This window comes from Tiliqua scincoides, chromosome 1 (genome assembly GCF_035046505.1).
Source record: "Tiliqua scincoides isolate rTilSci1 chromosome 1, rTilSci1.hap2, whole genome shotgun sequence".
NCBI lineage: Eukaryota > Metazoa > Chordata > Lepidosauria > Squamata > Scincidae > Tiliqua > Tiliqua scincoides.
In genome coordinates, this window is record NC_089821.1 from 162559644 (window position 1) to 162576530 (window position 16887).

At 46.0% G+C, this 16887-nt stretch overlaps 1 protein-coding gene across 1 annotated transcript in view; it reads right to left on the bottom strand.

The window, feature by feature from the left end:
- Positions 1–3683: 3683 nt before the first annotated feature.
- The window catches only part of RNF144A (ring finger protein 144A), a 114574-nt gene continuing 101370 nt past the window's right edge, over positions 3684–16887 (bottom strand). The window contains exon 8 of the mRNA XM_066612268.1: positions 3684–4295. Coding sequence (XP_066468365.1) covers positions 4266–4295 — 30 coding nt within the window. The 3' untranslated portion in view covers positions 3684–4265. The remainder of the gene's footprint in view (positions 4296–16887) is intronic.

Here is a 16887-nt window from a genome sequence, read left to right on the forward strand (position 1 = left end):
GGGGAGGGTGCTGATCGAGCATGCATCACAGAGACCTTGTTGGATGAAGCAGGAGGAGTGAATTTTTCCCTGCGTTGTCCACTGGGTTTCTGGGTAGTGCAGCAGCTACAGCTGCAGGGGCAGGAAGGGTCCATCCCCTCCTTAAAAAGCTCTCTCTGGACCCCACTGTATTGGACAACTACCGGCCAGTCTTGAACCTCCCATTTCTGAGCAAAGTGGTCAAGCAGAATGGTGGCATCTCAGTTCCAGAGGGCCCTGGATGAAGTGGATTATCTGGATCTCTTTCAGTCTGGCTTCAGGCCAGGCTTCGGGACAGAGACAGCTGTGGGTCACCTTGGTGGATGACCTATGCTGAGGGCTGGACAGAGAGAGTGCATCCTTGCTGATCTTCTCGACCTTTCAGTGGCTTTTGACATCATCAACCATGGTGTCTTTCTGGGACAGTTGGCTGAGTTGGGGATTGGGGCACTGTTTTGAGGTAGTTCCACTCCTTCATCAACAGATCCTAGATGACAGGACTGGGGGACTCCTGCTTGGTACCCTGGCCTATGGGGTGTGGGGTACCACAGGGTTCTATACTGTCCCCCGTGTTATTTAATATATGTATGAAACTGCTGAGATAGGTCATCTGGAGATTTGGAGTTGGGTGGCTTCAGTACGCTGATGACACTCAGTTCTATTTCTATCTATCAATGCAGGGCTTTTCAAACTGGAGTGTCATGATGCCCCAACCTGAGGGCCCTGGCCTCTGCCCCCTTAAGGGGTGGGGGCAGGGGGGAAGCAGCAACGCTAAGGGAATCGCATTGCTAAGGATCGCGTCACTAAGCGGGCTGCAGGGACTGGGATGTACTCACCAGTCCCTGCAGCAGAATCTGCTGCAGGGGATCCTGGGGACTGTGTTGTTGCCTCCGCCCCTTACAGAACCACTGTGCTAATGGTTTTTAACTGAGGGTTTCTATTGCTGTTGCTGTTTGGCTTTTATTGTCTTTAATAGTTTTATCTGTATTTTATAGTTTATGTATTATCTTTTATGTATTTTTATTGTTGTTAGCCGCCTTAGGTGCCCTCTGGGGAGAAGGGTGTGGTACAAATCAAATAAGTAAATAATAAATAAAATAAATGATTCGAGTTTTACTGGCCGTTTTTCTGTTCGATGTATTTTGTTCACTTTGTGGTAACAATTACAGCTGTTTTACTTGCCACTTTAATTAGATGTTCTAACAGTTGCTGAGGCATATCTTGCTGCTACTCCATGAGAGATGAGTAGATATTTCTGTGCAATTCAATAAAAACATAAGTCCCAAGACACTGATGTTTACCATGTGGAACACTGTTGTTGAAAGAAATTATTGGCTCTTTTGCCCCAACTCTCTAAATCTTTATATCATATGTGTTTGATCTGAATGGAACTTATGTTTTTAGAATTGAATGCCACAGAACTTACATCTAACAAATTTTGCCAACCAGATATTTTGAATATCCATACAGAGACATTCAGGGCAGGTTCACCCTCCAATTTACCACGCACTTGTATGAGGAGGAGGGTATATATGAAGATTTCACCCTTTACCAATCTAGCTCACCATTCTGTTCTTGCATAGGTTTCCCAATGGGGTGGGAGGGGGTCTGAAATGACTCTAATTGTGCAATTAATTTTAACGATGGAATTAGGGGCAGTTCAGAAATTCTACCTCCATGTGATTATACAGACCTGGGGGTGATTCACTGGGAAGGGGGAGCACATACTGCTCTTCCCATAATGATCAACTGATCGAGTGCTGTCACTCAACATCATCAACCATCAGAGGTGGTTGACACAGATGACACAGAGGTTGATGACAAGCTAAGATGTTCTCTACTTTCAATAGTTCGCTCTAACTTTCTTTGGGCTTTATACTTCCTTTACATCATCAGGGCACACGGTTCCACACACTGTTGGAGCACTTTTTGTGACTGCTAAAAGACAGTCACAGGACTGAATGTGATTAAAGGCACAATAGGATTGGGCTGTTAGCTTCATTAGTCTTGCAATACAGATTTGCATTTGGGTGGGTCTTAATAAGTTTCCTTATTGATAGGTCCTTGACAAAAACAAACAAAACAGTCAACTGAATCAATAAACTGACACACTAACGGAGTCATATTTTAAACCAGGGGTCTCCAAACCCCAGCCTGGGGGACAGATGCGGCCCGTGGCGAGCCTGTATCTGACCCACGGCCAGCCACTTGTCCCCTCAAAGCCTCTTGCCCACTTGACCAAACATGATTGGAGCTGTGCTCTGGTTATATCCGGAGGGTGTTCTAAGGGCCAGAGAGATTGAATGAATGAGCCCCTTCACTCATTTATTCACTCATCTAAGTCCCATTTCTAAATTATTTACGTAAATTTTATATTTAAATTTTTTTCTGGCCCTCTACACTGTGCCAGATATTTGATGCGGCCCTCTGGCCAACAAGTTTGGAGACCCCTGGTTTAAACATATACTCAAGCACCCAGCTCTGGCATCAGAATGCAATTAACAGCCCAATCCTATTGGGCTCTTACATTGGTAGAATGAGTTTTCAGCCAGCATTAACTGTCTTATGACAATTGTAAAATACATTCTGACAGACAGCAAAGCTGTGCTCTGTGGGAGCACTGGTAGGAAAGCCAGAGCCTTCCCCTGTGTGCCAGAGGATCATCATGGACCTGCCAACCCAGGTAGGACAGTGGGGGGGGGGGAATAGGATGGGGCAGGAGGAGGGGGCAGAGCAAACAGTGGTGGGTGCAATGGGGAGGTGACAGGGCAGATCAGATCGGGGAAGGGAAACAGCAGTGGCAGTCACCAATTCCAAAACCTTTCCTGAACCCAATCTTGCAGCCCAGGTCCATGTGAACCTGCGGCAACCATTTTTCTAGCACAGGTCCATGTAGACTGCTACACGCTGTGGAAACTTACCCAGGGAACATTCTCTTACCAAGAGTAGACTTCCATGACTACCCCCCCCCGGCAAAAGGATGCAGCACCAGTGGCGTTTGTGGGGGTCCCAACACCCGGGGCAACCCCCAGAATTCTGCCCCCACACCCCGTTTTGCCCCCCCTTCTCCGCCCCCCTGCGCACGTGACCCAGAAATAATTGCGGTGACGTCATTGTCACCGCAGTTACTTCCGCACAGCTGCCTCCTCCTTCCCCCTTTGAAAACAAGGGGGAACAGAGGAAGCAGCCGAGGCCCCCACGGAGCCTTCTGCGCCGCGGGGGTCTCCATGGCAGCAGTCTGGGGCTGCTCCCAATGGCCCCAGACTGCTGCAGTTGAGACCTCCACGCAGTTTGTAAGCTGTGTGGAAGGCTCTGTGGGGGCCAGGAAACAGCGCACGTCCCCTCCGACGTCAGAGGGGGCGCACTTCTGCGCCGTCCCTGAGGCACGCCCTCAGAGACGGAGCAGGGGCACCCGACGGGGAAGCAGTGTGCATCCCCTCCAACATTGCATCCCCTCCAACACACTCCTCAGAGGTGGAGTAGGGGTGCCCAGGAGCGCTCCTGGGAGGCAACCAGATGCTGTCTCCCAGGCAGCATCTCGGCGCCAACTGGACCGCCCCCCTCTCCCCTCCTCCTTTATAGGAGGAGACGAGATGGGCGCCCTAGAGCGTAAGTGACTCTCTAGGGGCGCCTGTCTCCTATCCTCTTATAAAGGAGGAGGGGAGGAGAGGGGCAGCTCAGTCAGCGCCCAGGCACTGACAGAGAGGCAGCAAGCTGCCTCTCCGCAGCGCTCCTGGGCGCTCCTCCTGGTGGGGGCAGGGGCGGGGCAGGGCTCCGAGGTGCCCCTGGAGGGTTGGTGCCCAGGCCATTTGCCCCGCTTGCCCTCCTAGGTACGCCAGTGTGCAGCACATGCCATTTCAGCATGGAAGCTTTGGGGCCGGGCAGATAAGCTTGGGCTGGGTGTCCTTGTGCACAAGTTAAATGAGGGCAGTCATGCTGACATAGTATTAGCCTGGCAGTTGCCAGATAAATATAAGAAAATCATCACTTTACCTAAGAAAGAGAGACATAATGCTTGGAAGACTGAAAATAACTTTTCAAGAGTCTGAGAAGAAACGGTCGCTCCCGTAGTTCTCATCTTATTTTCTCCTTTTCTCCTTCCTTTTTCAAAGTTCTTCATTTAACACATCCACAGAACCGGTCAGATTTTCTGTCACTGCAGCGACACCTGCTGATATGAGGGGAAGCTGTTCATTAGCCCACAAACAGATCATCCATCCAGGTGAGAGATCACAGTTTACAGGTCTTCAGAGAAAAGGCAGCTTTAACTTCTTTTCCTGAAAAAGGGGGGGGGGGAACAGAAAGGAAACCAATAAAAAATTAAACAGAAAGGAAGCCAATAAAATAATCAGTATTTTACTTTTTTGCACAAATGTTGTACATACATAAAGGTCTCTATTAAGAGGTTGACATTCTAAATTAAATATCAACTTCAGGAAGGGACAATCAATGCCATAACTTTCAATGAATGAATGACAGCCCAATCCTATCCACACTTTCCTGGGAGTAAACCCCATTGACTCTAATGGGACTTACTTCTGAGTAGACATGCATAGGATTGGGCTGCGAGGTTGCAATCCTAACCACACTTTCCTGAGAGTAAGCCCTTCGGAACAAAATAGACCTAGTTAGGATTGCGCCCTGAATCACTGAAAACCAGAAGCTTCCACTGGCCATTTTAAAGGGGTCTGCACTGGTCACAGGCTCCATTCTGAAGGTTCCCGCAGCCTCTGGAAGGTCTCTGCATAGCAAATCATGAGAACAGAAGAGCAGATAAAGAGAGAAGGTAGCAATTCTGTCCCTTGTGGATAAGTGAATTAGAATATAAAGAGGACTGACTGCATCACAGCAAGTCAAAGAAATAGAATATACACACACAGTTTATGACATTTATATGATTCAGAGGACATTGATTCCATTTCATAGCTGAGAAATACTGAGGAACAGCAAGACGCAACCAGCCCATGTTCATTCAGTGAATCCACGACAAAGAATTCTTAAGCAAATAACAGCTAAGTAATAGGAAAGTGAGGCCCAATTCTACTGTGGCCTTGCACGGGTGGAAAAGGTGTTTCAGCCATGCAAGGCACTTTACAACAGTGTTAAAGCTGGTCCACTATCATGCGCTGCCAGGCAGTTGCCACAAACTGGCAAGAGGCACAGTGCACATGGCAGCGGATCTGGGAGGATCTGTTGCCAAAGCAGTGGCATCCCTAGAGTTTGTGTCACCCAGTGCGGGAGACCAGTACATCACCCCTATGATGGACTCCTCCCATGCAGTGGGCGGGGCAATGCCCCTGGCAGTGGGTGTGGTGATGTACCATCATCCTGCCCCTGATGGTTTTTTGCCTATATCTTTTCATAGAATAGAGATATTTCAACGTGGTTTGTTTCACTGCGTTCTGCATGAAATTAGGCATCGATTGATTTATAGCATGATGGTATTATTCAAAAATACGAAGATTTTCACGGTTTTGGTGAGTAGTGGTGTCACCCTCCTGTGCACATCACTCGGTGTGGCTCGCACCCCCTACACCTCCCACCGTTGTCACTGTGCCAAAGGTAAGTAAAAAGTAAAAAAGGAAAGGGAGGATAGAATGCATGCAATTCCACTCCTCATGCTGTGATGTGCTGGTTCTTAATATATCATCTAAACTGGCCCAATGTTAACTTTGCTTATATACCACCTTCCAACATACACTGAAAGCAGTGTACATCAAAATCTGAAAAAACAGCAATAGGACAGTCCTCACAAAACAATCAAGTAATACATAATTAAACAAAGCCACATGGCAGTCAGTCAGTCATTCATTCAATAAAACAATAATGCATAATGTAAAGACACTGAATAATATCAACCCAGTAAAAATATTTCATCAAAATATACCTGAAGCATTAGATCATTAAATAAAATTTCCACTTCCTTCTAGAAAACTAAACAGATCCTACCACCTATAGGATGGATTTCTTATAAAAATAAATAAAACAAAACAAAAAATAAAATACTGTGATGTGATTCACAGTTCATGAGAATGCTTGGGAGATCTTGTATGTTAGAGACATTCAAAATCAGCAGGTTTGAAAAATGTGCCTCTCCACCTAGCATGTAAAAAAAATTCAGACATAAAATATGATCAGCCGTAATAGACAGCAGCTGTAGGATATGGCAAGCTGGATCCTTGTACAGAATATCTTCAAGGTGTTTTTGGCACACTGCTCAGGACTGTCTTGACCAACACTTTCCCAGATGTGAAGGATTATGGGATCTGTCTGCTGGAGCCTCTCAAGATAGCTCTTGACATTCACAGCCACACCTGGTTTGAATATTGCAATCAGCTCCATTTTATTCATTTTTGTCCTTGATGTACCATTTCCCGACCTCGTTCATTTTCATTTCTCCATCCACCCTCCACCCCCTTTATCACTTAATACATTTTCCTCGCTATTGGCATCTGGACTACGTGCTCTGTCACAAACACCAAAAGACCAAATCAAGATGAAAAACAACAACAAAAAAGAGCAAAAATATTCCCATTTCAGATGGAAGAGCAGATGGAGCTCTTGGCACTTCAGAGGATTTAAACTGACCCTCTGCACCAAGCTTGGGAAAGACAGACTGTCACCACTGACTGGGAAACACTAAAGAGACCTCGTTTTCCCCACACCATGTACAGTAGCATTTTCTCTTTTCTTCTCTTCTGAACTGTGCACTGCAATGCAAAATTAGGTATTGCTTTATCCCATCTTGTCACCTACCAATATTGTTCTTTGACTTTGCCCATGAAATGGCCAAAGCAATCAATTTGAAGCTTTGGCATGGCAGCCTGCTTTCTCGGAAGCTTATATAAGGATTTGGCACAGCTCTGCAATCACTTGCCATCCAAGATACTGCATTCGCAGCATGGACGGCCCACAGGCCAGAGTTTTACTGCTTTGCATCTATAGGAAGGACAGATCCTCAAAGAGGAAGTCCCGTACCAGTGCACCAGACTTTGCTGGAATGAAGATTCCATTTTAAGATTACAGACAAAACCAAAATAATGTCATGCTTTGCAACAGTTGTGTAACTAGAGGGAGTGGCAAACAGTAAGTCATGCAGGTGCCACAATGTGCTGTGTAGGCAGCCCTTCCCACTTCCTGTCAGAACCATTCCAGGCAGCAATGGCAGCCTGCAGGCACTCACCGAACCAAACTGTATCTCCTGTGTGTTGTTGTTGCTGCCCAGAATGGTTCCAATGGTGAATGGGAGGGGCTGGCTGCTTACATGGCGCATTGCAGTGCCTGCAGTATTAACTATTCCTCCCCAAGTTACACTACTGCTTTACAATCCCAGTTTTATCAGGTTTCAAGAGAAGTATCTTATTTTTCATTATTGTATTCTAGGCATTGTCCTAAAGTTTCAGTGAGGCTGCAAGTGCTAGTTTGGGCCCACACTGTATGTTGCAGCAGTCAACAAGATTCCAAGGTTGGAAGAAAACAGGAAGTGCAATAGATATGACAATCTCATGAATTGGCAGTAGATCCAGAAGGATGAGCTCACAAAATGAGGTACGCTGTCCCTCAACACAGAGTTCATTTGCTGACTACTGCAAGGTCAGGCACTAGCCACAGAGCTGCCCTTCATCTACTGCTCCTTTTCCATGAGCAACTCCCAGACAGAGTAAGGCTTGAAGGACCCCACCACCACCACCACCACCATCACAGTTGCACAGATAGATTCTTTTTGCAGGAGGGCTTACTGAAAGAATTGGTACCCATCAGGATTGCTAAACGTGTAATTCCGACCCACATGAATAGCCCCTTCCCAAACTACAGGGCCATTCAAAAGTCACCATTGCACAGGAACTTTGATGGGGAAAAATGGCCCCAAACAGTTCAGGTAGCTCGCAAAGGACACCTAACGCAGTTTTTTGTTTTTTTTTAAAGATAGACCAATTCAAGAACGGTAAGTCTATCAGTGGCAATTCACTAAGTAGAACCCTCAGTTCCAGAGGGAGCAGAGTTCTGAATGTCAAGTGCTGAAAACAAACCACAAGTTAAGGCTGTTTCCTTCGTCTTGTGCGAGTTAGCACTCAAAGGCACCTGGCTGGCCAACCATGGAAGCAACATCCTAGACTAGATGGAAGTTTGGTCTGATCCAGCAGGGTGCCTCTTCTTACACTCTCAGAAGTAGATGGAAGTGGCCAACTCAGCCACTCAGAAGTAGCCCAAGGGTCCTATTACCAATTGCAGAGAAGGACCTCCAGGTAGGAATTAATGTGACACTAATATGTCGCTCATAATGGTCTCCACTTCCAGGCCTGGTTTTCTTTGCCAGGCATCTACATGGTGGGAAGCTACAATTGCCCTTATATCTGTATATTATCAATGACATGTCTGCATATTATAAATTTGATTTTATTCCTTTACAATCTTTTCCCAAGCAGAACACAACAGACGGTTTCCTCCAGTAAAGCCATTTCAAACAGGCACCCATTTCAAGAAGCGCTATAAGCTCCACTTGTACCAAAAAGCATTTTAAGCCTCCTTTTCCTGCCATGCTTTGGCAACGTAATGTCAAATTTCTCAAAGAGTGTCCCCAAAATGCCAACAATACTTTTTTCTTTTCTGTTTATTTGTTTCTTCTAAGCTGGTTCCTGATGGCTGGGAACTGGGTTCTTTTTTTTTTTCTTTTTGCCTATTGACATTCACACCAGCTGCCATAAAACGGCTATAAAAATACTCCCAGTACAGATCTTGACCGTAGATCACTGCACCTAGACCCAGCTGCAGATGGATGGAGCAGCTGGTCCAAAGAGGTGCTGTTTCTGTCTCCCACACACACTGGCTTGTGATGCATGAAACAGCACAGTTGCTCCCCAGCCTCAATTCCTGCTCAGACACAGATTTATGAAGTAATGAGCCACCTACCAGAAGGGGAGAAACGAAAGAAAGAAGGGGGGGGGAGAGACCAGAGAAAAAGCTCTTTGGCATACTGTCAACAAATAGGCATGAATATTCCTTTCGAACTATTGTTTAGACTTCAGAAGGGTAGCTAAAACCTCTGACAAAGAATACAGCTGACCAACATGGTTAACTTGGCAAAGCTGTTGATGAAAGAGGAAAATGCGTCCTGGTTTCCAAATCTCTCTCTCTCTCTCTCTCTCTCTCTCTCTCTCTCACACACACACACACACACACACACACACACACACACACACACACAGAGTTATACTGGCGCTTCTTCCAAGGCCTCATCAGTTCAGAAGTCTTTTTCACATTTCCCATTTTTCACCCTTAGCAACACGGTCAGGCAAAAAAGCTCCCTGAACCAGAAGTAGCCTGCCTTATGCTGCACCAAGAGCTCCCCCTTACCTGATGGTGCTCCTGCCACCACCTCCACTGCTCCTGCTCCTCTCCCTCCTCCCTGGAGCCAAAAAGGAAAAGGGCACCAAGTGGAAGTAGAGTTGGTGGGCTAGAGCAGTGGTTGACAAACTGTGAGCCGTGGCGCCACGGAAGCCAGCCAGGCAAGCCCTAGAATCCTTGCAAAAACCCACCGCCCTATACAATTACAGCCCGAATGGAGAGCCATGGCCAGTGGCCGAGTTGGTTAAGGGAGTTGCTGGTCGAAAAAGTTTGTGAACCTCTGGGCTAGAGCCTTAGGGAGCATCTCAGTTGGCCTCCTGGTCAAGCCAGTCCTGCTTAGTAATATTAGACTTTTAAAAAAATTGGGCTATAATCAATTTATGACCTTTTAATATATCAGGTAAAAAGCCTCAGATTTCCCAGCCTGAAGATTGCTCATGAGTCAAACTTGAGTGCTGGCAGGAGAGAATGGTTGAATTCCATGGTGTTAAAAGACATGAACCATTACATTAGAGCAGAGGTGTTGGTAAAAGATCAACATTCTGGCTGCCCATTCGTTTCCAGGCTGAATTCAAGGTGCTGGTTATGACCTTTAAAGCCCTAAACGGCCTGGGACCAGCGTATTTGAGAGACCGCCTTCTTCCGTATAATCCGGTCTGTTCTCTAAGGTCATCAGAAGGGGCCCTGTTGGTTGTGCTGTCATTGAGAGTGGTGCAGGGAATGGCGGCCAGAAACAGAGCCTTTTCGGTGGTGGCACCTGCACTATGGAATTCCCTCCCCTTTGAATTGAGAGCAGCTCCCTCATTATTAATGTTCCGGCGGGGCCTGAAGACTTTTAAGTGTTTTGTATTTTTAATGTTTATCTGTATTTTTAACTTGTTAGCCACCTTGGGTGCCCTTCGGGGAGAAAGGCGGAATACAAAGCCAATATAAATAAATAAATAAATAAATAAATAAATAAATAAATAAATAAATAAATAAATAAATAAAAGACCCAGGGCTGGCCTTAGACATTTGGGGCCCAATCCTATCCAACTTTCCAGGGCCAATGTAGCATTAATGCAGCCCTGAGATAAAGCAACAAACATTCCTTTACCTTGAGGGGCCTCAGTGAGTGTCCCCCTCCACTGCAGGATGCAACACATACTCCATTGGCATGGCTGCATCAGCACAGGAAAGTTGGATAGGATTGGGCCCTTTGACACTTGAGGAGAAAGAGGCTCCTAGGGATCCCACAGGCCTTTCCATATACATCATTCCTGATCTTGGCCTTTGTCAGCTACCATCAAGACTTTCTTCACCTCCTCCCACCATTCCTGCTATTACTATGCTTTCCTTTCAAAGATGATCAGGGCTGATTTAATTAATCAAATGTCAGCATCAGGTTATGGGAATGCTGGGGCAAAGCTCTGCCCCAGACACCCCATAATATTCCCCGACACATTTAGCAGTAACTCTGCCACCAGTTCTGAGATCCACCTGGTTGGGTGGACCATCTGACGGGGGTGGTTTCATGTCCAATAGGGTTGCCAGCCCTCCAGGATTGACATAGTCTCCTAGAATCAGCATCAATCTCCACGTGACTACTGTAAGGATTCTGATTTTAATGCAGCTGGAGCAAACTTTCCGTTACTTTGAAGAGGCCTCCATGACTGCCCCACCACCACAGGATGCAGTGCATGCCCCATTGGCATAGCTCCATCAGTGCTGGAATGTTGGATAGGATTGGGCCCTAAGTGGAGGAATCAAATCTGTTTCAGTGTGTGGTATTTCAAAGGATACTGGATATTCCCATGGATTATTTATTGGTTTGCAACAAGTTAACAATCCATTACTGACATGCTTCAGAAACCTGCAAAATTTTTAAAAACCTTTTTAAAAATTGGGCTTTTTGGTCCAGAGACCAAAATTGGTCCAGAGACCTTAGATGTTGGCAACCTTCAGTCTTGAAAGACTATGGTATTGCACTCTGAATGGCGGTTCTGGAACAGCGTCTAGTGTGGCTGAAAAGGCAGATTGGGGAGTGACAATCCCTTCCACACTGGAAGCAAGTGCAGTCTGTCCCTGGTCTGTCTCCCTGGCTATGGGCCTTCCTCCTTTGCCTCTTTGCCTCAGTCTGTTGGCCAAGTGTCACTTCAAACTGGGAGAGGCCATGCTGCACAGCCTGCCTCCAAACAAGACACTCAGAGGCCAAGGTTTCCCATCTGTTGAGGTCCAGTCCTAAGGCCTTCAGATTCCTCTTGCAGATATCCTTGTATCGTAGCTGTAGTCTACCTGTAGGGCGCTTTCCCTGCACAAGTTCTCCATAGAGGAGATCCTTTGGGATCCAGCCATCGTCCATTCTCATGACATGACGAAGCCAACACAGGGGTCTCTGTTCCAGCAGTGTATACTTGCTAGGGATTCCAGCCAGGACTGTGTTGTTTGGAACTTTGTCCTGCCAGGTGATACTGAGGATGCGTCAGAGGCAGCACATGTGGAAAGCGGTCATCTTCCTCTCCTGTCATGTGCGAAGAGTCCAGGACTCACTGCAGTACAGAAGTGTACTCAGGACGCAAGCTCTGTAGACCTGGATCTTGGTATGTTCTGTCAGCTTCTTGTTGGGCCATAGTCTCTTTGTAAGTCTGGAAAACGTGGTTGCTGCTTTACCAATGCATTTGTTTAGCTCGGTATCGAGAGAAAGAGTGTCAGAGATCGTTGAGCCAAGGTACACAAAGTCATGGACAACCTCCAGTTCATGCGCAGAGATTGCAATGCAAGGAGGTGAATCCACATCCTGAATCCACTATGACCTGTGTTTTCTTCAGACTGATTGTCAGTCCAAAGACTTGGCAGGCCTTGCTAAAATAATTCATGAGCTGCTAGAGATCTTTGCAGAGTGGGTGGTGACAGCTGCATCGTCGGCAAAGAGGAAGTCACGCAGACATTTCAGCTGGACTTTGGACTTTGCTCTCATTCTGGAGAGGTTGAAGAGCTTTCCGTCTGATCTGGTCCGAAGATAGATGCCTTCTGTTGCAGTTCCAAAGGCCTGCTTCAGCAGGACAGCGAAGAAAATCCCAAACAAGGTCAGCACAAGAACACAGCCCTGCTTCACTTAGTGATGTGGAAGAAAGAGCTTTACCATGATGTCCTCAGAGAAGAACATAACATAAGAACAGCCCTGCTGTATCAGGCCAAAGGCCCATCTAGTCCAGCTTCCTGCATCTCACAGTGGCCCACCAGATGCCTCAGGGAGCACACAAGATAACAATATACCGGTATCCTGTTGCCACTCCTTTGCATCTGGCATGTCAGAGATAGCCTACTTTTAAAGGCATCTAGGCCATATGCCATCACCACATCCTGTGGCAAGGAGTTCCACAGACTAAATACATGCTGGGTAAAGACATATTTGTCTTTTGTCTAACACTCCTGACATTCCATTTTAGTGGATGTCCCCTGTTCAGATATTGGGCGAGAGGGAAAAAGCATCCTTCTATTCACTCTATACATCCTCTGAATAATTTTATACATCTCAATTATGTCCCCTCACCTCCGTCTCCTTTAGACTGAAGAGCCACAAACACTGTAGCCTTTCCTTGTAAGGGAGCTTCCCCAGTCCAGTAATCATTTTTGTTGCTCTCTTCTGCATTTTTCCCAGTTCCACTATATCCTTTGGGGGATGCAGAGACCAGAAGAACAGTATTTTCTGCACATAACCAATACATTTTTTTTCTTTCTACTCAAGTTGCATATGATGGTTCTAGCTGGGACACACCACTGTGCCAAAAGTCGGTCATCTGAGGTCATTCCAGGTCAACTCCCCTGGTCTTGGTCTTACCACCTTCTGAATGGAGAAAGCCCATTCAGGAGACAGGAGCTAGACCAGTCTGGAACATTGCCTGTAGCAGGTCTTAAACAGTTACTGCATCGTTCTCTGCCAAGCATTGTCTTGCCGTTGGCTCCCGAGGATGCCTTTCTACACCATGCCGGAGCACCTGCTTAGTAAGGCAAATCACTTTAGAATCATTAACTAACCAATATCTAATAAAGAGGGAACCTGCCCATCATTATGGTGAAACAGATGTTGTTTTCAGCAGTTAATGAAAAAGGGTTATGTGGCATCATACTACATTACCTGACCCTTTGGCTCTCCCCCCCTCCCTTCCTCTCAGGGTCGTTCCTTCCAACTAGCAGGCAAAGATCTTTACCACATAATCAGTATATTTGGATGTTGGATTGCAGACTTGCCCGGGTGTCATATGAAAAACAAAACAGCAGCCATCAGCAAACAGGCTGCTGAGGAGGGTAACAGCAGAACAAAAGAAAGTGGGACAGCTAAGAAAGGCAGCTCCCACAATGCAATGGTGCACTTGTCACCCCAAGGCATGTGAAAAGTTTTGCAGCTAGGAAAGAGCTGGAAAATTTAAAAAAAAACGTTACAATTTTAGCAGTTTCCAAGGAAGGTGATGAAGAACAAATCATTTTCTTCATGAAAAAAAGAGTGAAATGACTATGTATATACTTATGTTGTAGCCAAGTCTTGATCTTAAGTCTCTTTGGATTGGCAGCGGGACAAAATTAGCCATAATGTTAAACACATCATTTTCTAGTTTTGGGGGTTTGTTGTTGTTGTTGTTGTTGTTTTAAATCTTCAAGCTGTAGCCACACAGGGTCCAATTCAGATTAATTCATTGCCATTTTGCTACTGAACATTATCCCCAGGGACGTTCTTGGCCCCCACATGTGTCACTGCAGCACATGCGTACTTGTAAAGATGCCATTTCCAAAAATGTTTCTCTTTCCGGTTTACCAGGAAATAAGCCCTGACTACCTGATTGACTTCATGGTCAGGATTCATGTCGCTAAACCGAATGTCAAAAAACACTGAAATGCTGAGAGATGAAATGCTGAGAAATGCTGAGAAGGAGGCCCCCTTCTAGCACAAAAAGTGATTTCAGGAAAAATAAAAAATAACAACCAGGCAGGCAACTATTGATGATAATGACTGCCTTCACTTCAGTGGTGTCACTAGGGAGTATGAACTGCACCAGGTTACACCCTGGGGGAGGGGGTGATACCACTACCCCATTGGGTACCACTATTAGCCAAAAACTACTGGCCAAAAACAATTTTGGTTTTTTCGAATAATACTATTATGTTATATCTCACTGGAAAGGTTGATATAGACTTCATTGAACTATCTGTATTCTAGCAAAAGTTACAGCCAAATAACCAAACTTTCAAAAGCAGTTTGGTGAGCTGCCAGTCAAAGGAAAAAAGAAATATTTCTAGGTGAATGTAAGCATGTCAGAATGCCAGATGCAAGGGAGGACACCAGGACGCAGGTCTCTTGTTATCTGGTGTGCTCCCTGGGGCATTTGGTGGGCCGCTGTGAGATACAGGAAGCTGGACTAGATGGGCCTATGGCCTGACCCAGTGGGGCTGTTCTTATGTTCTTATGTTTGTGTGGGTGCACCACAGCAGCACGGGGAGGCAAGTTCCTGAGGGAAGGAACTATGAGGAAGAAGAAGCCCAATCCTAACCAACTTTCCAGCACCAATTAAGTCATGCTAACAGGGTGCATGCTGCGCCCTGCTGTGGGGGGGGGGCAGTCACAGAGGCCTCCTCAAGCTACGGGAGCATTTGTTCCCTTACCTCAGGTCTGCATTGCAGCTGCCTCAGTGGTAGAACATTGGTTATGATTGGGCGGTCAGATATCAGAATGCCCAGGCCTCATAGGTTGGAAAATTGACATTATTACATATTACCCCCAAACAGGGGATTCAAGATGTACCCCAGAATGAGTATGGTACTCTCATACAACCCAAAATTTTGGATTTGAGTGGCAGTGGACCCTCTGATTATTAGATCAGTCTAAAAATGGGAGTATGTACAGATCCATCCAAATGTAAGAGTATGTGAAGTATTTCCACACCACCCAGTTGCACTGGAGTTAGAAAGTTGGCATGTGATCGCTGGGCCCAATAAGAGTCTGCACTAGTGCATGGAACCCTTCTGCGGCTGGGCAACCTCACAACTCATTGAAATGCTGCCAATGGCCACATTTGGTGATCATCATCATGACATCATCATCAGACTTCTAGGTTGCCAAGCTCCATGCTGTGAGGCTACCTGGCTGTACACCTTAGAGGGAACACTGCCAGTGATACAAACATATAATCTAAGATAGTGGTTCCCAAACTTTTTAGAGACCCTAGAGGGTTTTAGAGCCTAGAGCCTAGAGCCTAGAGCCTAGAGGCTGCTGCCTGATTTATAAATGCCAAGGGGTGTGGCTATAATGGTGATTGGGTAAAAATGCTTCCAGCAGCGAACCTAGTGGTGGGCAAACAGAGCAAATGCCCTGGGCACTAAGTGCGCATGCCTCTAGGGCTGTGTGAGAAGCTATACTAAGGCTCCCAACGCGGTCTGAAACTGTAATTCTGGTTTTCTGAAGGTACGGTTTTAGACCTCAGGGAAACCTTAGAAGGTTTCCCCAGTCGGTCTAAAGGTTGCACGAGGCTCCATTGCGCTGAAGTTAGGAGGCAGCTTCAAACGTGGGAGGCAGTATCTTGCAGGGGGGGCGGTATTGCAGATGTTTGCCCTGGAAGTGGGAAGGGGTAAGTCCACCACTAAGTGCTCCCCCCAAGTAGCAGCTTGTTTAACCTTTGATGCACATAGCCTAATCTACCCTGTCAGTTTCATGAACCATCAAAAACTGGGTCTCTGGTGGGTTCTGGACTCACAGTTTGGGAACCACTGAATGAGATATCCTGATTAGTAGGAAGTCTAAAAAGTGAGCAGTTATATATCAGTCAAAATGTAGGACCTGAATATCTTACATTGAAGGGCAGTCCAGATCAAGTTAAAGCCACACATCAATTTTGCCCCCATTTCCCACCCTGGAATCCCTCAAGCCTTGAAAGATTTCCTATAGTAGCCAGGGACATGAACTGTTGCTTGTCAAATGCAAGCTGAATTTACTGTGATGTAATTATGCTTCTTCTTCACCCACTAATGTGTCACTGCTGTGCACTTGCTTGAAAATAACTTATTATTTAATCAAAGAAAGAAAGCAAAACAGAGAAGAAAAGGCAAGCAAGCAGCCTTTATGGTCTTAGTAGGCTACAACATGTTTGTTGCAGATGCCAAGAGAAGAAGTGTAGCTAAGTGCTGCAACCCCATCTTCTGGCAAATATACGCAATTGTATCATTGATGTCACCAAAGATGTTTGCCAGTTGCCATGCTTAAAATGAATGCTTATGTTTTAAGATCCAGCTTGGATACAATTATCTCATTCAAAGATCTTTTTTTGGGTGCAGATCTCCCACAAGGATCTCCCTATTCATTGCAATGATGAGGAAACGCTGGAGGCTTCTTTGAAAAACTGAAAGCAGAGACACTGTGCCTGCTGCATCCGCACCCAATATCCTTTTACACACTTTAACACACTCTTAGTGACAATGAGGCTAAGTCAGCTGTTCCCAAATTCTCTGGGATCTAAAAATAAAGATTGCGACCCACTTCTGCATTTGGAATTGAAA